The 23,864-nt window shown below is 52.3% G+C and overlaps 4 protein-coding genes across 14 annotated transcripts; 2 read left to right on the top strand and 2 right to left on the bottom strand.

The window, feature by feature from the left end:
- Positions 1-300: 300 nt before the first annotated feature.
- Positions 301-8,345, top strand: syvn1 (synovial apoptosis inhibitor 1, synoviolin). 3 transcript variants are annotated; one of them, XM_086222870.1, is made up of 16 exons: positions 301-493; positions 1,679-1,830; positions 1,920-2,012; positions 2,127-2,279; positions 2,851-2,899; positions 3,183-3,286; positions 4,241-4,367; positions 4,446-4,545; positions 4,639-4,704; positions 5,868-5,984; positions 6,102-6,259; positions 6,414-6,569; positions 6,657-6,803; positions 6,962-7,145; positions 7,440-7,534; positions 7,624-8,345. In XM_086222870.1, the coding sequence occupies exons 2-16, from the start codon at positions 1,699-1,701 to the stop codon at positions 7,821-7,823; spliced, it is 1,881 nt and encodes a 626-aa protein (XP_086078996.1). In that variant the 5' UTR covers positions 301-493; positions 1,679-1,698; the 3' UTR covers positions 7,824-8,345. The 3 variants fall into 3 exon arrangements, with proteins under 3 accessions (XP_086078996.1, XP_086078994.1, XP_086078995.1); XM_086222868.1 differs by having other exon boundaries at positions 6,411-6,569; XM_086222869.1 differs by lacking the exon at positions 301-493 and adding an exon at positions 502-880 and having other exon boundaries at positions 6,411-6,569.
- gpr137 (G protein-coupled receptor 137) lies at positions 8,253-15,014 on the bottom strand. Of its 4 annotated transcripts, XR_015119102.1 has the most exons (10): positions 14,147-15,014; positions 13,374-13,440; positions 12,159-12,591; positions 12,014-12,063; positions 10,882-11,122; positions 10,636-10,785; positions 9,592-9,717; positions 9,380-9,498; positions 8,699-9,298; positions 8,254-8,617 (listed from the first exon to the last, which is right to left on the bottom strand). XR_015119102.1 is itself a non-coding variant. In XM_086222878.1 (9 exons), the coding sequence occupies exons 3-9, from the start codon at positions 12,534-12,536 to the stop codon at positions 9,202-9,204; spliced, it is 1,161 nt and encodes a 386-aa protein (XP_086079004.1). In that variant the 5' UTR covers positions 12,537-12,591; positions 13,374-13,440; positions 14,081-15,014; the 3' UTR covers positions 8,253-9,201. The 4 variants fall into 4 exon arrangements, 3 of the variants coding, with proteins under 3 accessions (XP_086079004.1, XP_086079002.1, XP_086079003.1); XM_086222878.1 differs by having other exon boundaries at positions 8,253-9,298; positions 14,081-15,014; XM_086222876.1 differs by having other exon boundaries at positions 8,253-9,298.
- Positions 13,754-22,758, top strand: pld7 (phospholipase D family, member 7). 5 transcript variants are annotated; one of them, XM_086222865.1, is made up of 12 exons: positions 13,754-13,893; positions 14,899-15,000; positions 17,620-18,492; positions 18,646-18,833; positions 19,285-19,465; positions 19,544-19,658; positions 19,731-19,858; positions 20,004-20,246; positions 20,364-20,503; positions 21,150-21,315; positions 21,392-21,491; positions 22,090-22,758. In XM_086222865.1, exons 2-12 carry the CDS (start codon positions 14,953-14,955, stop codon positions 22,290-22,292), a joined length of 2,385 nt encoding a protein of 794 aa, XP_086078991.1. In that variant the 5' UTR covers positions 13,754-13,893; positions 14,899-14,952; the 3' UTR covers positions 22,293-22,758. The 5 variants fall into 5 exon arrangements, with proteins under 5 accessions (XP_086078991.1, XP_086078993.1, XP_086078989.1 ...); XM_086222863.1 differs by lacking the exon at positions 13,754-13,893 and adding an exon at positions 13,924-14,578; XM_086222864.1 differs by lacking the exon at positions 13,754-13,893 and adding an exon at positions 13,926-14,578 and having other exon boundaries at positions 20,004-20,207.
- smim19 (small integral membrane protein 19) lies at positions 22,742-23,849 on the bottom strand. 2 transcript variants are annotated; one of them, XM_086222881.1, is made up of 3 exons: positions 23,581-23,849; positions 23,231-23,355; positions 22,742-23,070 (listed from the first exon to the last, which is right to left on the bottom strand). In XM_086222881.1, exons 1-3 carry the CDS (start codon positions 23,700-23,702, stop codon positions 22,976-22,978), a joined length of 342 nt encoding a protein of 113 aa, XP_086079007.1. In that variant the 5' UTR covers positions 23,703-23,849; the 3' UTR covers positions 22,742-22,975. The 2 variants fall into 2 exon arrangements, with proteins under 2 accessions (XP_086079007.1, XP_086079006.1); XM_086222880.1 differs by having other exon boundaries at positions 22,744-23,070; positions 23,569-23,836.
- Between the last annotated feature and the right edge of the window lie 15 nt (positions 23,850-23,864).

Raw genomic sequence — 23,864 nt, 5'->3', positions numbered from 1 at the left:
CTGCTGGAACTAAGTTTTTTTTGTCAATGAACTCGAACGCAGCATTGGAGTCTGACAACTTCCTATTGGTCCACGTCGTTAAGTACCGTAAATATCCTAAAAGGTGGTCGGCTCGGTGGTGTAGTGATGCTTTTTAAACATCCTACATCAGGATAAAAATCCACACATTACTTTAATCTGACTGACCGTTTCACACATCGTATCCCACTTCTTTTAACACCAAACACCTGCCGGAGAAGCCGGGTAACTTCTCTCTGGTGGGAGGGATTGGTCTTGCGCCCAATTACCGTAATAGCCGGATGTGATGTGGCTGCCAATAGCGAGCCAAAGATGAACACGTAGCCCGACGGACAGGGGCGAGGATCATAATTATCACAGGGGATCGCAGTAAACGGTGGAAATGGAGTAGCTGTTGAGAGCTCAGAGTTCATAGCAAGCGAGTCAAAGCCCGTCTTCTCTAACCAGGCCCCGCGCTCCCGCAGGCATCGAGTGGGTGAGTCCCGCAGAGTCCAGACAGCTGTAACCGCACTAGCCAAGCTAGCCAGCGGTAGCTAGCACTAGCTTACCCAACTAGCCGCTGGGGTCTGACAGTCTGGTGCGGTGTATTGACATTACTGGTACGAACAATATATGGATTCAGTCGTCTGGAGAGGCGTCAGGAGCTTGTTTACCGTGATACATTGGTTTCTTCTGGAGAAAGGTGGTCAACATTGGTCGGACTTCACGTTAATTTCAACAAATTAGCCTCCGTGCTCGCAAGCTACGCTAGCCAAAGGAGCTTCATCCTGCCCGGTGAAGTCCATGTTAGGGGTTCCCTCGCTGTGAGGGTGCACGGAGTGACCAGTTTGTATTTTGTTTCTGTCGAAACGACACCTATCAGGTAAGAGAAGGACACGGACTTAGTGGAAGTGTCTGGCGTCAGTCCCTGTTGCCTCTGTCCCGGTACAGCAGGTGTAGAACCTCCCTCCTAGTAGAGCAGATGGTAGGAGGTGTCTGTGGTAGTACTACTGGTACCAGTACTACTAGTGGTAGTACTCCTAGCACCAGTAGTACTACTAGTGCTACTAATGGTAGTACCACTTGTACCAGTACGAGTACTGATGGGTCATTGTGATCGGATCAAGCAGATGACCAGACTCAGAACCAAGTCAGAGAGGTTCGGTGACATCACTCGCGCTTTAATTCTGTTGATCTGGCTTCTTCTCTCCGTCAGCGGCACCACCTCAGCCACAACCATGGCAACAAAGCGTTTGCCAGTTCCCCTGTGCTCCAACCTCAGACTTGTTCTGGGAGAACAGGAGCAGGGTTTCACAGGATGCCTCAGCTCCGCTGTCTGGTGTCAGACATTTCAGGCCTGTGGCGTGTGACGCTGACGACCACCGCCCGCCTTTCATTCCAGCAGCAGCCAGATATCGAACCTCAAGTGGCACAAGCCAGGTGCCATGGCCTTGGTGCTTGCTACCATCATTCGCAGTACTTGGATACTGCAGACGTATCAAGGCCACTTGTGACTACATGGCTATCACGTATGTTTGAAGAAGCCAGTTGTACTTTGTGTCATGAAAATGAAAAGTAGTCGATCGCTACAAGACAAAGTCGGCGAGGCGTCAGGCCTCATTTGCATGTGGCTCTGCGCGATATGCCAGCAGCATCCTGTTCTTCTCTGTCCCCTCTGCAGCGTCTGGAGCTCAGTCCATCATGGTGCGAGCAGCCTTGGTGACCGCCACCAGTCTGGCGCTGACTGGGGCTGTGGTGACACACGCGTACTTCCTCAAGCACCAGTTCTACCCCACTGTCGTCTACCTCACCAAGAGCAGCCCCAGCATGGCGGTAAGAGAGCGCCTCCAGCTGTCCTGGACTTGCGTGTTGTGTTGTCCTGACCCGATGTGCTCAGGCTGCTGCTGTGTTTCTGGTTGAAGGTGTTGTACATTCAGGCCTTCGTGCTGGTCTTCCTGCTGGGAAAGTTCATGAGGAAGGTCTTTTTTGGACAGCTAAGGGCTGCAGAAATGGAGGTACATTGAATTAATTGTGCTCTTTAAATTAAAAACGTGTTGAAAATGACGACAAACTGCCCAATCGTGTGTGTGTGTCCTGGTATCAACATGTACTCGCCCTCCCCCCGTCAGCATCTCATCGAGCGCTCCTGGTACGCCGTGACGGAGACGTGCCTGGCGTTCACTGTGTTCAGGGATGATTTCTCCCCTCGCTTCGTCGCCCTCTTCACCCTCCTGCTCTTCCTCAAGTGTTTCCACTGGCTGGCTGAGGACCGGGTGGACTTTGTAAGTAGAGATGAGCTGGACACGGATTCTGCTGTTGAGACAAAGCCGACTGATACCCAAGTAACAGAGTGTCATGATCTGTGCTGGGGGGATGAGAAACAACAATGATTTTTGTAGTTTTTGAGGGGGGGAGGCCTCGTTGGCTGTGTGTGTCCCACAACTTCCTCTGATAAGCAGCCGGCCTGCCAGTGTCTCCCAGCTCCAGGAGTCGACTCCAGCCCCGGTAGTCGTCCCCTGCTGATCGAAAGCATCTCAAGCTTCATCTCAGGCTTTGGGAAACGATGACTGGATAAATGAGGATTCCAGCAACTTCTGATCAGTCCGTATTATTTCCTTAAAGGGTTAACTCTCATCCTTCCATATGAAGCCCCGCCCCCTCTGAGCACAGTTGTCGGTGTTCTCGCTCACCCCAGTGGAGCAGCTCTCTCCACTTGTACATTTTAGATGTGTCTCATGGACATTATGAGATTTTTGATCTGTGCTGTTGTGATGGCGTTGCTGCCTGAACGCCAATGTTTCTTTCATCCTATCAAATGTTGACCTCCGTCTTTTTGAATCCTTGTTCTGTCAGATGGAACGAAGCCCGAATATTTCTTGGGTGTTTCACTTCAGAGTACTATGTAAGTACACGGTCTCTTCCTGCACTTCTCTTATTTCTCAGTCTTTCACTTCTTTCGCTCCTCTTTGTTTCCGTTGATTGCACTTTTGAAACGCGGCGTCTGTTTAAGTGAAACTATGCAAATTACAACCCGTGTTTACGAGGCCAGGTGCAGCACGCAGCACAACACGAGAATGAGCACAGCACATTGCAGGTCTCATCTGCAGTATAAGTATATTCCAGTACCCTAAAATGTACTGGAACAAGTCAGTTGGGTCCTAACATTGCTTTCTTCTCTCCACCAGCTCTCATGGGCCTGCTGGGGGTCCTGGACTTGCTGTTTGTGAACCACGCCTGTCACAGCATCATCACCCGAGGAGCCTCAGTCCAGCTGGTCTTTGGATTTGAGGTTTGATATTTGTAGTTGTATGAGTCGGTCCTGGAGACAGGTGCATGAGCGCTGCAGGCAGAGTGTGGTGGTGTGCTGGTGGTGAGGCTGCAGACCTCAGACCAGTTTACAGGAGCAGACTAAGAAGCAGGGGACCTGGAGAGTCCTGACTCTGGAGGCTTGGAGGCCTTTACAAAAGTCTACTGATGCTTTTGGAGGAAAAGAGCTCACATGTTGTGTTGCCTCCAAACACAATTATAACACAACACATGAGTAAAGCAGTACAAGTACTGCATCAGAACCAGTACTTGAGGATGTGACGTGTACCAGAGAGTCGGGGAATGAGACCTGAAGAAAAAGTGAGTCTGGACCAATGAGGGTCTTCCTTCTATGTTCCTGTGTAGAAACCCGCGTGTTGTTGGCCTACATGCTTCTGACACGTCCATGTTACATGCTTGTGGGACCACAAGTGTTTGTGTAGCGTCGCGGTTGCTGCGTGACAACAGCGTAGACGTGTAATCGCTGCGGAAGCACGTCACCGTCACGCTGATGCAGATCAGCTCCAGCTCCCACCATGACGAGGGTCCCGATGGCAGAGCGGCGCCGTTGTGGACTCAGAACAACAAGATGGGGATAAAACTACTGATCGATCAAGACTGTTGACCACCAGCCGTGTCACTCTGTGTGTGGTGCTTCTCTGGTCATGGAAATTGCGTTGTGGTTTTGGTGACAGAATCTGACCCTGCAGCGGATGGTGTCTACCCTGACTTCACTAGCTTGATGCTGCAGGTGTGATGTCATCGTGGGGTCTGTGGGTGTGGTTGGGAGATTCGTGTGTTTTTCACAGCAACATGATTGATGAGCGTGTGACCATACACAGAGATGCCGTGCCGCTGGGGACAGAAACAGGACATCCGGCAGCGATGGCAGTTCATTGGAACATGGCTTCTGTTTGTGTCTCCGCTTGTTCTTCAGTACGCCATCTTGTTGACCATGGTGCTGACCACCTTCATCAAGTACATCCTGCACACCGTGGACCTGCAGAGTGAAAACCCCTGGGACAACAAGGCGGTCTATATGCTCTACACCGAGCTCTTCACAGGTAGCAGGACCACACCTGAGTGTGGAGGAAGCCTGCATGTTGGTGCTCGTATTGAAACGATCCCTGCTTTCCCTCCAGGTTTCATCAAAGTGCTCCTGTACATCGCCTTCATGACCATCATGATCAAAGTTCACACCTTCCCCCTGTTCGCCATCCGGCCCATGTACCTGGCCATGAGGTGAGGGCGTGTGCGTCCGGCTGCTCTGTCACTCTGGGTTGGGCTCATACACACAGCGTGTTGAAGAGGTGCGTTGCTTCTGTCTCTTCTCAGGCAGTTCAAGAAGGCTGTGACGGACGCCATCATGTCTCGGAGGGCCATACGCAACATGAACACGCTGTGAGTCCTCGCTGTTTTGTGGTTGTTAAAGAACGGCTCTTCAGTCTTTCTTCATTCCTACCTTGATAGGTTGAGCAGACGTGGCGGCAGGAACTTTGCCGTGGCGATGAGGCGCTTCAGCTCATGAGTGAACTGAAGCGCTTCTTTCTCTGAATCCAACAAACCGAGTCCGTACCCTCGGTGCAGTCATAGACTCAGATCTGACCTTTGACAGCCACATCAAAGCAGTCACCAAAACTGCTGTTTATCACCCAGAAACACCAAGGGATGCTCATCCATGCGTTAACATCCAGCAGACTGGACGATTGTCACGGTCCGCGAACGGGCCTTCCTAAAAGAGCATTGAGCAGCTGCACCTGATCCAGGATGCTGCGCTAGGGTTCTGACTCGTACCACAAGAACAGAACACATCACACCAGTTTTGAAGACTGTACACCGGCTTCCAGTGAGCCGGAGAATGGACTTCAAAGCATGACTGTGTGTGCACACATCACTCAAGGGCTAGCGCCCGATGACCTGTGTGACATGTTTAGAACATAGACACCTTGTAGAAATCTTAGCTGTGTGAACTCAGGAACACTGGTGCTTAGAGTGACAAAGAAACAAGCTACCAGTGGAGGTCCAACTGTCTCCAGGCGTGGATTCCTTCAAAACCAGGCTGGACTCTCCTCTTCTCGGGTGCCTCTTCTTTGTCTGCACTGACGTTCTCTCTTTTCTTTTCTCTTCATTTCATTTGATTTCACGTGATGTCTTTCTTTTTCCTTCCTGTATTTTCATCTGTTCATGTAAAGCACATTGAATTCCCTGTGGATGAAAAGCGTGATACAAATAAATTTGCCTTGCCTTCTTTCAGGCAGTTGATTGGGTTTTGAAGCTCATTTTGCTGAGTGTCTGTAGGAACCAGAGTTGAGAGCCAGTTCAGTGGAGAACTGGTTCCAGATTCTCTAGCTGATGGAATTGTACGCTCATGATTTCCTTTAATCAGTGTCGGTTCTTCACGGTGAGACCAAACATCGGTGCCGTGTTCTCCTGCGTGCCGATGTGGTCGGCGTGTGTTTGCGCTGCCACACTTGGCTTGAACACGCGTGTCCACGTGTCTCCTGTGATCAGATCTGTTTGTCAGTCAGAGATGAAAGGTTCCTTCTGATCCTCCTCGTGCTCAGATACCCTGATGCGACTCCTGAAGATCTGCAGGCTTCTGACAACGTCTGTATCATCTGTCGGGAGGAAATGGTGACCGGAGCCAAGAAACTGCCTTGTAATCACATTTTCCACTCCAGGTGAGTCGTGCTGTGAGCGTGGCTCAGCGCGGCGATGCTGCGTCACAGCCGACTGGCACACAAGCGGTGCTGCTCTTAGTGTCCGGCCTCATGCATCCGTCTCTCCGCCCCTCACAGCTGCCTGCGCTCCTGGTTCCAGAGGCAGCAGACCTGCCCCACCTGTCGCATGGACGTCCTCCGGGCTTCCAATCACAATCAGACTCAGGTCCCGGCCCAGGCCCCTCCCCCTGCGCCAGTGGCCCCTGTCAACGCTCCGGCGGCTCCGCCTGCCAATGGTGAGACACTACACCTCTGCTCCTGTGGGTGGAGGAGAACTGCGACTGTAGTTTGAAGCGACGTTGTTTCATTCCCAGCCACAAGTGAACGTGCAGGCTTGTGTGTACTTGTTCTCCTCCATGGAAGTGTTTTGTTCTGTCTCCTGTCCAGTAGCTCCAGGAATGCTTCCTGGCTTTCCGCCTGGTGTCTTCCCGTTCTGGGGTCCCTTTCCTGCTGTGCCCCCCCTCGCTGCTGGCCCTGCCGGTCCCGCCGGCCCTGCTGGTCCAGCTGATGCTCCACCAAACAGCGCTGAGCCTCAGCCAGCTGCTGGTAAGTAGTCAACATTTATCGAAGTTGCTCTGTGAATGTTGGAGACCTGGATCCAGGACCTGGATCAGCATCATTTATTTCCACCAGGTACCAGCCAGCCCACCTCCTCCACTGCAGACCCCGCCTCAGCTGCTGCTGCTCCAGGCTCAGCCATGCCAGGATTCCCCTTCACCTTCCCTCCACCGCCTTTCCCTTCAGCGCCCTGGCTGCCCATGCCTCCACCGCCTCCCTTTGGTAAGCACTTGAGCCCTTCACGCTCCAGTCCCCCGTGTGCTCCACCTGGCTGCTGACTGGCACCTCTCACCTTCACTGGGTGGATCATTAACCCGCCGGTGGTAAAATCAACAGTTTCTCTCTCTGTTGTATCTTTCAAGTCTTCTTCTGTCCCTCAGTGTCATCAATGCCGCCGCCGCCTCCGTCTCTGTCCCGCTTGTCTGAGGAGGAGCTGAGGGAGCTGGAGGCTGAGGGTCGGCGGGGACTGGAAGCCAGACTCCAGTGTCTCCAAAACATCCACACGCTGCTGGACGCCGCCATGCTGAACATCCACCACTACCTCAGCACCGTGGCCACGCTCACGTAACTGAAGCTCCCTCCAGCCTCGCTAGCTTATTTGATTCATTCATGAGAAGAGTTGAGCTCAAACTTTTGATCCCAGCAGGCAAATTTACACACCGCAGCAGCTAACAAGTACAGCTAGGAGAAGAAGTGATAGGAAAAAATAGACAGTGTATAATGTACTGCACAAAGTACATCCAGTATTACACCTTTTACTTTTTACTGAGAGGAACTTGCAGATGTGTTGCAGTGCAGCGTGTGGTGTTCATCAGTTCTAGCGCCGTGTGGATGTTGACTGTTGTGTGGTTGCTGCAGACCTCCGCGGGCCGACGGCAGCTCTGGAGAGGCCAGCGGAACCGACCCGTCCCCTTCACCCCCCTCAGCCGGGAGCGGCACACAGGCCGCCAGCCGTAAGTCACCTAGCATCCGCTGACGCCACAGCACTTCAGCACCGTGCGTTGGTTAAAGCACATCTGATGTGCTGGTCCTTGTGTTGTAGCCGACCACGGGAGCGGAGCTGCCGTCCCCTCGCCGCCTCCCGACTCCACTTCCTCCGAAATGGAGAGAAAAGAGAAGCGGGATGAAGGAGCAGAAGAGGAGGACGATGGAGAGCCGAACGCCGCGGAGCTGAGGCGCCGCCGCCTTCGCAAGCTAGAGACATCTTCATCATCATCATCACCTCCACCTCCAGACAATTGACCCGTGATTCAGGCGTGTGGCTGTGGACCAGCAAGACCTGTGACCATGTATGACGTGTTGCTTTGGTTCTTCGAGGCCTCTCGTCCTGGCGCTGGGAGGCGCGGTGACCTTTAGCGCTCATCTGGGCTGGTGTGTGTCAGAAAGCAATAGCATGTTTTCTTTTCTGTTTTCTCTGCTGCCCCCATGACTACTGGACTGCTGCAGGCGTGTGGTGTCGACTTGGAGGAGGAAGTGGTGCGTCCGAGTGAGAGACTCGTGTTTGGTAGTTGTACGCCGTGGCGGTTGCTCCTCACCCGCCCTGATGTCCACTGGTTCAGTGGAGACGCGCTGCAACCATCAGTATCACATCAGGGGGGTTGAGCAACTTGTTCTTGTTTTCTCTACTTCTCATCACTTCTGTTCTGGTTTCTCAACATATTGTAATTTGGATTATTTGAATGTGTACATATGTATAGAGTTTTAATAGGATGATCTGTACATACAGCAGAATAAACTGTTTGACTGAAAGACTGCGGCGCAGCCCTCCGTTCACCTGGAACCTGACAGCAGGTGGATGAATCATTTCACTTTTATTATTCAGGTGTTGGGGAGTTTCCTGGATGGAAGTCTGTCATCTGGTACTGGCAACAGCAGAAGAGCAGTACGGCCCAGTAGGCGCCGTCTTGAACTGAGTTCTGCGTTGGAGTTTTACTTGTTCTACTTGGTGCTTGTGAGGTCAGCCTGCTGACAAAACGAGTGGCGTCGTTCTGTCCTGATACTTTCCTACACGAGAAGATTAATTCAAGAAGTCGGCCCTGAAGAAGCAACCAAAGACAGTAGAATCAGACGTAACGTTCAGATAGCAACACCTGACAGCAAATATGAGTTGAAGCAACCTTGAGTTCAGGGCGTCATCTGCCCGGCAACCAGATGGCCCAACTGGTGTTTATTGGCTGGTTGCTCACTGAGAAAGAAAGGTGAGAGACCCACTGCAATTATAAGAACTATTATTCAATAAATTAAACGTCCATAGAAACACAGATTCATCATGAAGCAGGGATCAAAGTCAAACCTGGAACGTTACAAAGAGACACACTGATCAAAAGATTAACTACGCCCTAAAACTAGGAATGTTTTCACCATGTTCACCAGACCAGAGACTGAGGCTAAGTCTCAGTTCAGGAGGTCAAGTCTGGTGGTTGGGTCCTGCTGCTTCCTGGAGTTTGTTGCCTCTGAGCTTCAAAACATCTCCTCCTTAAAATGCAGTTTTTCTGTTCAAGAACTAGAAGGTGCAAAGGTTCTCAGTGCAAAGAACACTAGCGGTCCGTAGAGGGAGGTACTGTTGTGTCAGCTTGGTCCTTGCTGCCCCAGGGTCGCGGTGACCCCGACCAGGAGTCGCTCAGTTCTGGGGGGTGGAGTAGAAAGAGTGGTGCTGGTGGCTTTGGTCTGGTGGGTGGCTGGCAAAGAGAAGAGGGGCGGTCTCTGATCCGTACCAGCTGGAACGCAGAGAAGAGAAGCAACACGCTGTTACACAAAGACCTGTGTGTGTGTGTGTGTGTATACTGGCAGGACGGTACCTTGTGGGTGTGTGGGAGCCGCTGCGAGCCCAGGGGACAAGCGTGTCCTCATCACTGCTCTGAGGGTCATCAAAGAAATACGGACGAGGCAGAACCCTGTTGTTGACGCTGCTGCTGACCTGAGTGACACACACACGTTCCCCTCCTCTCTGATATCCTCACAGGTTCATGAGACACACACACACACACACACACACACACACACACCCTACCTCTTGATTTGGCCGACGAACTCTGAAGATGAGGATGAGCAGGCTGGTTGGCAGCAGCTCCCAGACGAAGAGGATGGCTCCGAAGGCCAGGTAGCCGCGATCTCCCAGGTTGTTGTGCAGGTCGGCCTGCAGACCAACACACCGTCAGCGCCGCTAATGGTCACTAATGGTCACAGCACTCGCTCATGGGCTCAGTGTTCCACACCACGCTGGGTAAGTGTGCCAACAGGTTAATTTTCCATTGGAAGTTAATCTCTGGAATGTTGTGAATGTTCACCTCTTATTGAGGGAAACACTTGGAAGCATTTCATGGAAATGAACATGATTGACACGATAAACTGGACATGGAGGAGCCGAGAACTGAGCTCTCCACTGACAGCACCAGGTGTTCTAAACTCAGAGGTCTGTCTGAAAACGAGTCTTCCAGTGAGCGCCGACCGAGGACGGACCCTTGGTGACGGAGGAGCTTCTCTGAGATGCAGGAATCTGTGAAACAATTTTCAAGGACTCCTTCAAAATTTTCTGGCTTATTTTTCTTAACTCTTCCAAGCTTGTAAATTTCTCTCTTCCAATTCCAGGCTTTTCAAGGTTTTTCAGGACCGTATGATCAATCTTGCACGCTTACGCAGGGTTTTTGAGGCCATGCCCCTTTCATGAATTGCGTTCTTCATTGCTGTTCAGGGAAAGAATCCATTGAAATTCCTCTCATGCACTTGTGGCAATGTTGACATTTATGTCTGTGTGACGAGGTAGCAACATTTTGAATAAATAATCCTGATATTCCAGGTCATTCCTGTTAATTCCCATAGACATTTTCCTACTTTGCAATATGCCTGGAATTTTCCTCCCTGTGAAACCCTGCCTCCCAGCATGCACCTGGCCAGCCACCCCAGGATCAGCTCTGACGTCTGTCTCCCTCACTGGCCAGTGAACCACCTCCGTCCATCACTGAGCTGATCACTCTGACAGTTCTGGAGGAAATCCAGAACCAGCTGAGAGGAACCGACAGGTACAGATTCTGATCTCCATAAACTGCAAGTGTACCTGGTCAGAGACGTTGTACCAGTCGAAGTCGAAGGACTCCACGTGGTGGTTCAGGGACAGAACCAGGACGCTCAGGTTGTAGCAGGCCCGGCTGGTGAACAACAAGATCACAGCTGCTCCGAGCGCTGCAGTTCTGCACACCGTGGACCCCTGCTCAGGTACAGAGGACAAGTTAGACTGTCACAGGAGGCGTCTAGGGGCGGCGGCCTCCCCGGGCACTGCTGACGCAGAGACGTCTTAGCGCACCTTGCTGGTCAGGAAGGGGCTGGTGGATCGGGAGTGTCGCGTCAGCAGCAACAGTAGGGCTGCCAGGAACACCGCGTCCAGGATGAAGAGCAGGTCGTTGACCAGAACTCGCACTAGGACCAGATTCCAGGTCCGCCCCCCCGACCCCCCGCCGCCAACTCTGTCCCCGAGAGCTGCGCAGCCCACATTAACACAGAGGAAGATGGCGCTCAGCACGCCATACGTGCACCGTGCCAGCCACCTGAAACACACACACACACACAGTGTATGTACACACACACACAAACACACAGTATATATACAAACACACACAGTGTATATACACACACACACACACAGTGTATATACACACACAAACACACACACAGTATATATGCACACACAAACACACAGTATATATATATATATATACACACACAAACACACAGTATATATATATATATACACACACACACAGTATATATACACACAGTGTATATACACACACACAGTGTATATACACACACAAACACACACACAGTATATATGCACACACAAACACACACAGAGTATATATACACACACAAACACAGTATATATATATATACACACACACACACAGTATATATATATATATATATATATACACACACACACAGTATATATACACACACAGTGTATATACACACAAACACACAGTATATATACACACACAAACACACAGTATATATACACACAAACACAGTATATATACACACACAAACACGCTATATATGCACACACAAACAGTATATACACACACAGTATATATACACACACAAACAGTATATATACACACACAAACACAGTATATATATACACACACAAACACAGTACATATACACACACAAACACAGTATATACACACACAGTTTATATACACACAAACAGTATATATACACACACAAACAGTATATATACACACACAAACACAATATATATACACACACAAACACAGTATATATACACACACAAACAGTATATACACACACAGTTTATATTCACACAAACAGTATATATACACACACACAAACAGTATATATAAACACACAAACAGTATATATACACACACAAACACACACACAGTACAAAGACATACAAGTGGGACACTTACATTCCTCGGTCCACATCTGAGCTGTACGTCTCTCTAGCCTTCAGTAACACCTGTGGAAGCATCAGCATACAAGTATCAGCTCCCAGGTGATGGACTCACTCACACACACACACACACACACACACACTTCCACCAAGGGTCATACCTGAGTAAAATACAGGTTAATGAGGCTCAGTGTGAAGAACTGCAGGCAGACAGGGAAGCAGTAGAGCAGCCAGTATCCGGCCACAGGAAGCTGGTTGGCTTCCAGAGCGTCACAGAAGTAGAAGGAGAACAAGGTGGTGCGCAGTGCTGCCCAGAGCAGGCAGAGGAAGAGGAAGACACTCTGGTAGCTCCATCTCTTGTGTCTGTAGAAGTAGAGGAGCCAGAGCTGGGCGTACACCACCAGGAAGAGCCCGGCATACAGCGCCGTGTAGAGGGCAGTGAAGCCCAGCTGGACCGAGGGGGCGAGGGCCGGCCGCAGGGGGAGAGGGGGGGTCTGGGTGGAGGAGTTGGAGGCGGCGGCTGTGGCAGGAGGTTCCATTGGAGTCCTGATGGGACTAAATGTCCATCATCAGAGGACGAACCTCGGTGTCCACCTGAGAACAGACGTCAATCACCTCAGCTGGAGGAATAAATACTGGGAGGGTTGATCGTGAGGAAATCCATTAATAGATCCATCGTTAATAGATTCCCTCATCAATAAATCCCTCATCAATAGATCCATCGTTAATAAATCCCTCAATAGATCCCTCGTCAATAGATTCCCTCATCAATAAATCCCTTGTCAATAGATCCCCCGTCAACAGATCCATCGTCAATAAATCCCTCATCGATAGATCCCTCATCACTAAATCCGTCATCAATAGATTCCCCGTCAATAAATCCCTCAATAGATCCCCCATCAATAGATCCATCGTCAGTAGATCCCTCATCAATAGATCCCCCATAAATAGATCCATCGTCAATAGATTCCCTCATCAATAGATCCCCGTCAATAGATTCCCCATCAATAAATCCATCATCAATAGATCCATTGTTAATAGATTCCCTCATCAATAAATCCCCCATCAATAGATCCCTCGTCAATAGATTCCCTCATCAATAGATCCCCATCAATAGATCCCTCATCCATAAATCCCTCGTCAATAGATCCCCCGTCAACAGATCCATCGTCAATAGATTCCCCATCAATAGTTCCCTGTGAATAGATCCCTCATCAATAAATCCCCGTCAACAGATCCATCGTCAATAGATTCCCCATCAATAAATCCCTCATCAATAGAACCCCGTGAATAGATCCATCGTTAATAGATTCCCTCATCAATAAATCCCTCATCAATAGATCCCTCATCAATAAATCCATCAACAGATCCCTCACCGATGGAACCAGCAGCAGTGTTGCTTCTCAGCAGACAGGGTTCTCCTTTGGTTCCTCTTTGGTTCTCCTTTGTAAATGGAATATTTCTGGATTATTGATGGTTCAACACAAATTGATCAATAATAGTTTTGATCGGTAGAACTGAACAGATTAATCAAGAACAGCAGTTCCCTGGTTCTCAGTGAGATCAGCTGGTTGATCAGCGATCAAACACGTCATTGGGGGCATGACAGTGATTGACAACCCTCACGACTTCCAAAGCCAACCAACAACCTCCCGACCACCTGTAGGTCGTGGATGGGGACGTCAGCGTGAATCCGTTCTCTCCTAAACTTCTCCTGCGCTTACGTCACAGTGTCACCCGGATGTAGTTTTCTAACCGGCGGGTCGATCTCTCTCAACACCTCCAGGACCTCGGTGACTCTCGAGAGGGTTTAGTTTACCATTAATAACTTAGTAACACACGCGCACGCGAGCCTGTGACGTCGCGGCCTAGCGGGAGGAGACTCGTCCCCAGCAGGTGGTGGTTCTCCAGCAGCGCCCGCGTCTCATCGTGTAACCGCGGCTGCGGTGGTTGAACTTCATGTAGACGCGAACGTTTGCGTGACCTTTGAAACTTGTAGGGACTAAAACCCTGACAACCTTTAAAGCCGCCGCTGGGCTAGCAGGCGAGCAGCTAACTAGCATGTAGCTCATCTTTCCGGTACCGAGTCCAGTGAGTTCTGATCTGCGGGTGTCGGTCACCGGTCGAGGATCAGTCCGAGTTACCAGACCTGATATTGGAGGCTCGGGGTCCGCCGGAGACCAGGCGCGGTAATCCGCGTACTTCCGTGTTGTCCGATCTGCGTCATGTTCGATGGGCGGGGCCAACATTTGGATTTCAACCAGTCAACCGCCAATCAGCGGTGACAGGAAATCGCGGTTTCTTCAATTTGCTGCTACCGCATTTTAACCCTTTTAACGAGCTCGGGTCGGTCGAGTGGCCGCCACTGGGACGGCGCCCGGGGAACTACAGCCCCGCTCCTCAGCGGAACCACCGGCGACGGCGACCGCTCCTCTCTCGGGATCGCCGGCTGGTGTCGAGTCCAGGGATGCCGATGGTTCTACGGTCCAGAAAATCCATCCACCGCGGTCAGACGGCCGGGGCCGGCACCCCCGCCACAGCGAGGAGGTCGACCCGCCTGCACGGGGCAGTCCCGCACGAGGTGGGTACGATTACTCAGCGCTTCCGCCTCCGCTTCCTCCGGCAGCCCCGACGAGCGGCCACGTAGCTCGCTCACCGCCCCGCGGACCGACCCGGACAAAGACGCCTCCCAGACCCTAAAACCAGTTTGAGCCGTTTAGCCTTGAGCTGGTCGGCTAGCTGGACCCAGACTGTACTAACGGCGAGCGCGAGCCCGCTGAGCTCAGCCAGAAATTACCACGTTAACGGTACCGAACCGCTGCGACGTGGTGAGTTTACGGTTCATTAGTTTGAGTTTTCAGGCGCCGCCGGTCACGCTGCTGCCGTCTTCTCCCCCGCCAGGACCCCGACGACACCGAGGAGTGGGCCTCCAGTCACCGCGGGACGGGAAGTCAGATGGATCCCCCGGTAGAGCAGGAAGAGGACGCCGCGGAGGACGGAACGGTAGGCCATCACTCAACTCCCAGCCCGCGCGCGCACGTACCCCCCCCCCCCCACACACACACACACACACACACACACACACGCACACACACGGACTCGCAGGTGCGAGCCCGGGTGTGGCTCTGCTGCTGCAGCGCAGCGGTTAATCATTAACCTGCCGATGAGGAAGAGTCCTCATAGATGGAGGGGTGGATAGAAGGGTGGAGGATAGGACAGCAGGGTGGAGGGTGCGGCGGATAGAAGGGTGGAGGATAGGACAGGAGGGTGCGGTGGATAGAAGGGTGGAGGATAGGACAGCAGGGTGGTGGATAGAAGGGTGATTTAGGCCCTCTTCTTACAGGCCAAGCCAGGTGGGAGGTTGGGGGCGTCTGGCACCTCCCAACTTCTTCATGTCCTGTCACTACATTTCTATTGGATTGAGGTCCAGACCGGGCCAATCCAGAACCCTCTTCTGGTTCCTTCGTAGTTCTGCTAGAATGCGTTGGGTTGTTGTCTCGTCACTTTTGTCCCAGCTTCGCCTCCCTGGCTGACAGCAGACATTCTGCTCAAGCCAAGGCAGTTTTCTTTGTAGCCTGTTTTCACCACCAGTTTGTCTCCAGGCTTCATGGCATCATAACAACATCCTCTGCCCTCAGAGCCTCACATCGACTGAGGAGAAACTCCATAGAAAACCTTTAACAGGGAAAAATCTGAGAAACCTCAGGGTGAGGAGGGGAGGAGGATCCCTCACCAGGAGGGACAGACGTGCAGGAGATGTTGTTACAGAGAAGAAAACAGTTTATAACACAGAATGGAGGAAACATGGAAATGTTAATAACAGTTGAAGAAGGAAGCTTCTGGAAGGGGAGGCAGGGAGAGCAAGCCAGCTTGATGGGGGACTGGATGGTAGACTGGTTCATGGGAGGGGAGGCAGGGAGAGCAAGCCAGCTTGATGAGGGACTGGATGGTGGACTGGTTCATGGAAGGGGAGGCAGGGAGAGCAAGCCAGCTTGATGGGGGACTGGATGGTAGACTGGTTCATGGAAGGGGAGGCAGGGAGAGCAAGCCAGCTTGATGGGAGACTGGATGGTAGACTGGTTCATGGGAGGGGAGGCAGGGAGAGCAAGCCAGCTTGATGGGGGACTGGATGGTAGACTGGTTCATGGAAGGGGAGGCAGGGAGAGCAAGCCAGCTTGATGGGGGACTGGATGGTAGACTGGTTCATGGGAGGGGAGGCAGGGAGAGCAAGCCAGCTTGATGGGGGACTGGATGGTAGACTGGTTCATGGGAGGGGAGGCAAGGAGAGCAAGCCAGCTTGATGGGGGACTGGATGGTAGACTGGTTCATGGGAGGGGAGGCAGGGAGCACAAGCCAGCTTGATGGGGGACTGGATGGCCTTGAGTCCTCTGGGTCCAGAAGCAGGAGACCAGCCGAGACCTCCACATTTCCTCCACCATACCTCACCATGGCGGAGGTTCTTTCCTTGGGTTGCGGTGTTGTTTGGTTTTGATTCTGCCACGTTTCTTCTCTTCTGAACTCATCTGTCCAGTGAAAGGACACCTGGGAGGCCCCTGGAGTGTCCAAGTGCTCTCTGGCAGCCATGTTCTTTTTCAAGAGCTGAGGCTTCTTTCTCGCACCGTCCCGTTCAGTTTGCTCCTGAGGGTGGATGCTCCAGACACACCTGAAGCCCCCCCTGAGTGATTCTTGCTGTGGTGCTTCTGTGTGGTACCTTTGACGGGCGCCCTCTTCTGGACAGTCGCTGTCACATTGAAGGCTTGGATGGAGCCGGAACCTTTGGTCTTGTCGCCCTCCAGACTGCTGGGCTGTCCCAGTCCTCTTCCTCCTCGTAATGACATGACATTACAGCAGATTTGTAGTTGAAGATCCCTGTCAGTCATTCATGTGTCAATCATTTCCTACAGTAATAAGTGATAAATGTGATTGACAGGAGGAGGAGTGGGAGCAAACATTCTGTGTGACATCATTTCCTGTAAGATGAATGTTTACATTTTCATTAAAAAAAAGGTGAAGAACCTAAGACAGCTGTTCTGTAGTCCATCCACCGAACGTTGTAGTTCCATGAGGCAGACGCACGGCAGTGACAGGGCCATCGCCACATGGCGTAGTTTAGTGAGAGTGTAGTCGGGTTCTCTCAGCACCGCCGCCCCCTTCGACCTCCCTCTATATTCTCCTACCCTCTTTCACTTGACCCCATGACCTTTCCCATCGGGGTCCAGGAGTCATGGAAAGGAGGAGCAGATAGGAAGGACTATGGAGTCCAGGAGCAGAGCCTGCAGGGTCCAGGCCTCAGGTACACACGTGGGCAAAGACGCCATCAGGAGACCAGACCTAAATGAACACGCCTCTCTAACATTAGCAAGGTTCTGATTGGCTCTGCACAGCGGCGCAGCCTCTGCTAACCAACCAGGTCCTCTGTGTTTGGTCCTGTGCTGTCTTCCTGTGACATCATCTTAAACAGTTGCGTCATGAACGATCCCAGCGGTGCAACGGCGGAGAGTTGGGTGTGGTTAGCAGCTGCTGTTCTCTCGGAGCAGAGCCACTGATGCCTTTCAAGGTAATAGACAGTTGCTGTCGCCGTACCAGTGTTGTACTTTCTAATTAAAGTTCTGTCCGTCTCAGGTGCTGAAGCACTGCAGTGTGGTCCTGGACCGGGTTGACGAGAGGTCTCTGAAAAGAGAGCTTGACGAGAGAGAAGACACGAGTCGTAAAGGTGGGAAGCCTGTCTCTCGAATTCCTACTTTTCAGAAGCGGCCTGTGAATGCCAGCCAGAGTGCCGAGCTGCCTTTGTCCAGGAGGGATCCTCCCATCCACGGAGTTCAGCCTGCTGAGAAAGCTGCAAACGTCGAAGCTTTGCAGTTCAAACTACTTGATGTCAGAGACAAAGGACTTCCTCTGCCATCGGCCCACATCCCCACATCAGGCTTTGAAGAGGCATCTTTGTTCAGCTGCCCATCAGACGCTGCACAGCAGCTGGTCAACCCCAGGCCTCCCCTGAGAACAAGCCATGGGCTGGAGGAGGACCAGGGTGCAGAAGCTGACGCTGTGCTGTATGAGCCCATGAGCAGTGACCTTCCATGTGAAGTGTCCCTCAGCCAGAGGCCACAGCAAGACGCACCACAGAGGTATGAGGTAACCAGCAGGATGACCCCCGCTGGATCAGGAGACCACGCAGGGTCTGCAGAGGTGGCTCACACTCCTGAAGTTAGCCACGACGAGACTATTATGAATGAAGAGCCGCCATGGGGGGCAGACACGACAACAGCATCTGCCCTCAGATCTGAGAGCCGATCTTCATCAGACACGGATGACGAGGATGAGTTAGCAGCTAAAGAGCCTGATAACTGCACCTCAGTGGAGGAGAGGGAACGTGACGAGCCGCGTGTGTTCCAGTCTGAGTCTGAAGGTCTCCCGCACACTCAAGCCACCACTGACAAATCAGCCGCTGACGCACCACAGAAGCCTGCCAAAGCTACAGCAACCCAGCCTGCCAAGGTCAGTCGTTGTAGTTCCTTGTGAGCTCACCAGTCCGTCCCATGTGAAGGAACTGAGCCACCGCTCCAGAACGCTGGTTGGCAGCAACCCTCTGGAGCGGTGGGCGCCTCCTTACCAGCCCTCTTTAGAAACATCTCCTCTCTCGTTTCACAGAGCACAGGGTGCTCCAGTTTTGTTCTCTTCTGCTTCCTGCCCACCACTTTGCTGCTTCTCGGGGGGTTTGGGCAGCATGTCTGGCACTATGGGCTGCCCTTGTCCGTGGCCCAGCTCAGCGCCCAGCTCCATCTGCACTGGCTGGACGGTCTGGGTTTGGCGGCAGAGCCTTGCAGCACCGACTGCAGGTGAGAGCCTCTCAGCAGCACTGCCCGGCCGCACAGTGGCACACATACTGAATGTTTAATAAAACTACGATGGGGGTGCAAAATTATGCTCGAAGCTCAGTGAAACACCCCCCCCCCCCCAAACATCTGTATCAGGTAGGAAGAGGACACATGAGAGGTTAGAGGTCATAAAAACTCTCTTTAGGGGCTGGTCTAGTGATATTTAGAAGTTAAATTTGAGAATGCAACCTGTCTCTCCAACCCTGCACCATCATTCATGTATATTTGGACAGTTCTTAAAGGTTTGTACTACTTCTAGTACTACTATGAAGTAATCTGTGAATTTTGAGTGTCTGGGCTGCTGTAGAGGAGCCGGGGTCTCAGAGATGCTGCACACACAGCTTTCATTTCAAGTGTCAAAGAAACTTGACAGGGTGAAAAGGTTCTGACTGAGCCTTGTGTCCCTGGTCAGAGTGCGTCTGGTGGAGAGCATCCCTGTGGGTCTCTACCCAAACATCCCCCCCTCCCAGCCCAGCATCGCTGACAGCTGGCTCCACCTGCTGGACAAAGCCAACCACTCCGTCCACATTGCTGCCTTCTATCTGACCCTGCGGGCCAGCGACGAGGAGCGGGCTGAGGCCACTGACTCTCAGGTGAGACGCTGGCACGACCCCACGTCCTGATCCACACCTTTTCTCCTTTCACATGTCTGATGAGACGTTGACTTTTAGGGAAAGAAGGTCTTTGAGCGGCTGAAGCAACTTGAATCCAAAGGTGTGGAAGTCCAGATCGCAGTTAACTCCCCCCAGACCTCGACTGCGGACACAGCCGAGCTGGCCGCTTCAGGTACGTCCTCATCGCCGCGTCTTCTAGGTTGAGCCGGTGGCTGAGACTGACGTGCTGACGTGTCTTGGTCAGGTGCCGATGTCAGAGAGGTGCACCTGAAGGCTGTAACTGGAGGCATCGTCCACACCAAGCTGTGGGTGGTGGATCAGAAACACCTGTACCTGGGGAGCGCTAACATGGACTGGCGCTCTTTGACTCAGGTAATGAAAGACTCTCAAGCACTGTTCTGAGATGAATAATCAGAAGGGTTCTGTGGGTCCAATCAGGCTCCCGGTGCCGCCGCCGCCGCCGCCGCCGCCGCTGGTGGACTCACCAGTCTGAAGCTGTTATGTTTGTGGGACGCAGGTGAAGGAGGTGGGCGTGTCTGTGGAGAACTGCAGCTGTCTGGCTCAGGACGCCCTGCGGATCTTCGGGCTGTACTGGAGCATTGGTGGTTCAAACAATGGTTCCCTGCCTCTGTACTGGCCCGCTCGCTTCTCTGCCTTGTCCAGCTCCCAGCATCCCTTGCACCTGAGCTTCAATGGAGTACCTGCCCGAGTCTACCTGTCTGTGAGTCCATGTCCCTCCAAGCTGCAAATGGACCAAATGGCAAGAAGTGAATACTTGGTGGAAGAGGAACATTTTTCTGAGTCTGATCCAAATTTGTTGAGAATCATAAGAGCCATCATCAGATGTTTACCATGCACTGTTTGGTCTCTCCGGCAGAGCGCCCCCCCTCAGATCTCCGCCCGCCGCCGCTCCGACGATCTTACCACCATCTTGTCAGTCATTGGCGACGCCCAGAAGTTCATCTTCATCTCCGTCATGGACTACCTTCCTCTGTCTCAGTTCACGGAGCCGCTCAGGTGACAGACCCACTCAGCACATACCTGATGGCGGGGAGTGATTCTGTGTTCACTCCACTGGGAAACAACCGTCACAGTGTCTCTAATGAAACCGTGCATCGGATTCAACACGCCAACGACATGATGTCATCAGTCAGTGTCAGGATGCCGTTGAATAAAGACACAGGGAGATTGTAGTTGAGCCTCTACAGTAATGAGGAGGGTCATGACTGGCTTCATGTAGGCTGCTGAAGGGGTGTGTGTGTGTGTGTGTGTGTGTGTGTGTGTGTGTGTCAGCTGCTTTCTACTGCTGTCACTTTCCGCACTAAAACAACAGGATGATGAATGTCTCCTCCTCACTCTGCTGCCTTCCTTCTACTTTGACTTCACATCGTTTCAGTTTCAGACCTGTTTCTGGAACTGTTCTTGCCACGCCGTCTCCATCTGATAACCCACCGTTTGGTGTGAAAGGTGTCGTAGAATCTGGCATCAATTGTCCACCTCATCATCTGTGTTGGCTCCAAAATGTTGGTACTCCTGGTTCAGACTTTACGTACCGGTGCTTATTCTCCCGTCGAGTGTTTTCCTAAATCACGACTGTCACGTGGGAAGTGGCGTACGCCAGTTTCAGTGGCGCTTGTGCACAGCATGTATGTCCTGCTCTCAGGTTCTGGCCCGACATTGACACGGCCCTGCGCGCTGCAGCCTGCACCAGAGGGGTGAAGCTGCGTCTCCTGGTCAGCTGCTGGAAGCACTCGCCCGCCTCCATGTTCCCCTTCCTGCAGTCACTGGTGGCTTTGAACCGGCCGCCGCTGACCTGTGACATTGAAGTGGTACGTAGCAGATGAGCCTCGCTGGCCTGAATGAAAGGAGGACGCATGCTAAGCTGTGTGTTCCATTTCCGTGCAGAGAGTCTTCACTGTGCCTTCAACAGCGGAGCAGATCAAGATCCCCTTCGCTCGGGTCAATCACGCCAAGTACATGGTGACGGACAGAGTCCTCTACGTCGGTATGCTATGATGATGCTGTGACGCCCTGCCATGGACTGGTGACCCGTCCAGGGTGAACCCCACCTCTCACCCAATGTCAGCTGGGATAGGCTCCACCCTCATGACCCTAACAGATAAGCAGTAGAAAATGGATGGATGGATGAGATTTTCAGAGTAATAATCCTTCCAAGTACTCACTTAAGGAGTCCTGTGCTCTCCTGATTCCTACTTGGAGACGCCAGGGTGCAGGAAGAGCCAGCCATGTTTATTTAGCTTGAAGCTAACGCTTCCGTGTCCATGAGCAGCTGGCCGACCACCATGTTACTGCACTGATAAACCAGGGGATGTTTAAGCAGAGAAACCACACTCTGCACCCCCAAGCAAGTCCTGGTTTCAGTAGGTGGTCAGACTGGACAGAAACTACCTAGCTGGTGATTGTGATGTTAGAAGGGGCCGGCAAAGACCTGGCAGGTCCGCTCACACCAGGTGTGCCACTGCCATTTGGGGCTAACTGATCGGTCCTCCCCACTCTGCACCCGTCACTCAAGTCATAAATCAAGGAGGAAGTATGGAGGCTCACGTGCAGGTTCTTCCTCTAAGCTGATTCTGTCCCTGCAGGCACGTCCAACTGGTCGGAGAATTACTTCACCCGGACGGCGGGAGTGGGCCTGGTGGTGAACCAGACCGGCTCCTCCATCAGAGAAGACCAGCTGACTCTGCAGGCCCAAGCAGAGCAGCTCTTCCTCAGAGACTGGACGTCCCAATACGCCAGCGCACTCGCCGTCAATGACCTGCACGTCTGCCCTCACGGCCAACACTGACGATTGGACTCAAGAGTTCCTGCCGACAAGACCCTTGCTTGCTGCCATCATTAAACATCTCAGCTTGCTGAACCGCCTCATGAACACAGTAGACTGGACTCCTGGCTGCTGACGCATGGGTTCTGTATATAATTGCGTTTTTATATTTCGTTCCAAAGCTGTTATTTTTATACCGTTTCTCGTTCAATGTTCTCAACTGAGTTGATGCGCTAATGAACTCTGTACATTTTAATTTGTGCCTGGAGCAGTTTTAGTTTCCTAAACTGATGTTTGAGCTTGAAAAACCTCCTGCAGGACGACCAAAGACACACACACACACACTCACGCTGAAGTTGCCTAACGTATCTGATGAGATCCCAGGACGTGGATCCGGTCCAGCTGATCCTTTCGCTATGAGGACTGAAAATGTGATGAGTGAACATTGCATCTCAAAGCAAAATAAAAACCCAGACGAAGCCGCTGACTCGTTTACTGACTTGCTGGCTTTATTCATGCGTCTTGACTCACAGTTACAACATGAAACTTCCCACCTGAAAGCGAACACCTAGAATGTTCATGGACTGTGTTCTGCGTGGATGAATTTGTTCATGGTGGACTCGTCACAAAACAAAGGCCTTCATATCACAGGTCCAGGCTCCAGGACGCCGCGCTGAGTCAGCTTAAGTTGATGAGGCCCCGCCTCCTCATTCCATGGAGAGCTGCACACTGTCCGTCTGGCCCTGCTGCTGCTGCTGCTGCTGCTGTTGCTGCTGCTGCTGTTGCTGCTCAAATTTCCTGGCTGCAAGATGAGAAACCAACAGATCACCGAAGTGATGAAGGCGCTACTCCTCATCAGAAGTGGTCCTGGTTCAACCCCTGACCACAGGTACCTGAACCAGGATCTGTAATTCTGGACCTTCACTGACCCACAGCAGACCCAGCTGGATCCCGACACTCACCCAGGGAGTACATCTCCAGCTGCTGCCGCAGGCGCACCTTCTGCAGGCTGTCGTAGAAGTTGGGCTCCGGGCTGCTGCCGGCGGCGGGGGGCAGCGTGAAGATGCGCATGATCTTCCGCTTGTTCCTGCAGGAGAAGAGACAACAACATCCCGTCCCAGCGGTTATTCTCATGCCGGAAAAGCTTGAAGACCCTGCGGGTGCTTATGATTACAAAAACAAAGATTCATGACGTGCACAAGTGTCCCTGTGACGTAGAAATAAAAAAACGGCCGCTTCTCTTAAGGAGTCTGGTGCGCCTCTTTGCTGTTAGTGGACGTGGTTGATGGCGTCATCTCACTTTTTGGCGTACATCAGCAGGCCGAAGCTGACCAGGATGACCAGCAGGTAGACGTTGGTGGCCTCGTTCCAAGCTTCGTGCACCGAGTAGTCGATGGCCTCGGGTTCGCTGCCCAGAAGCCCGTGAGCTCCCATCCTGCCGCCGCCGCCGAGCCGCACGGGACAGAACCGCGGGTTCGCTCGCGTTGACTGGAAACTCGACGGCGCCTCAGCGACGTCACATCGTAGATCGCGCTTCCGGTGTTTGTGCGGCTTTCGTCTTCTTCGTCTTCTTCTATGAAGGACGAATTGTGAAGG

The sequence above is a fragment of the Aulostomus chinensis genome, chromosome 13 (assembly GCF_037954235.1).
Source record: "Aulostomus chinensis isolate RoL2024-O1b breed Wild chromosome 13, RoL_Achi_v1.0, whole genome shotgun sequence".
Lineage (NCBI taxonomy): Eukaryota > Metazoa > Chordata > Actinopteri > Syngnathiformes > Aulostomidae > Aulostomus > Aulostomus chinensis.
This window is presented reverse-complemented; position numbering and strand designations above follow the sequence as displayed.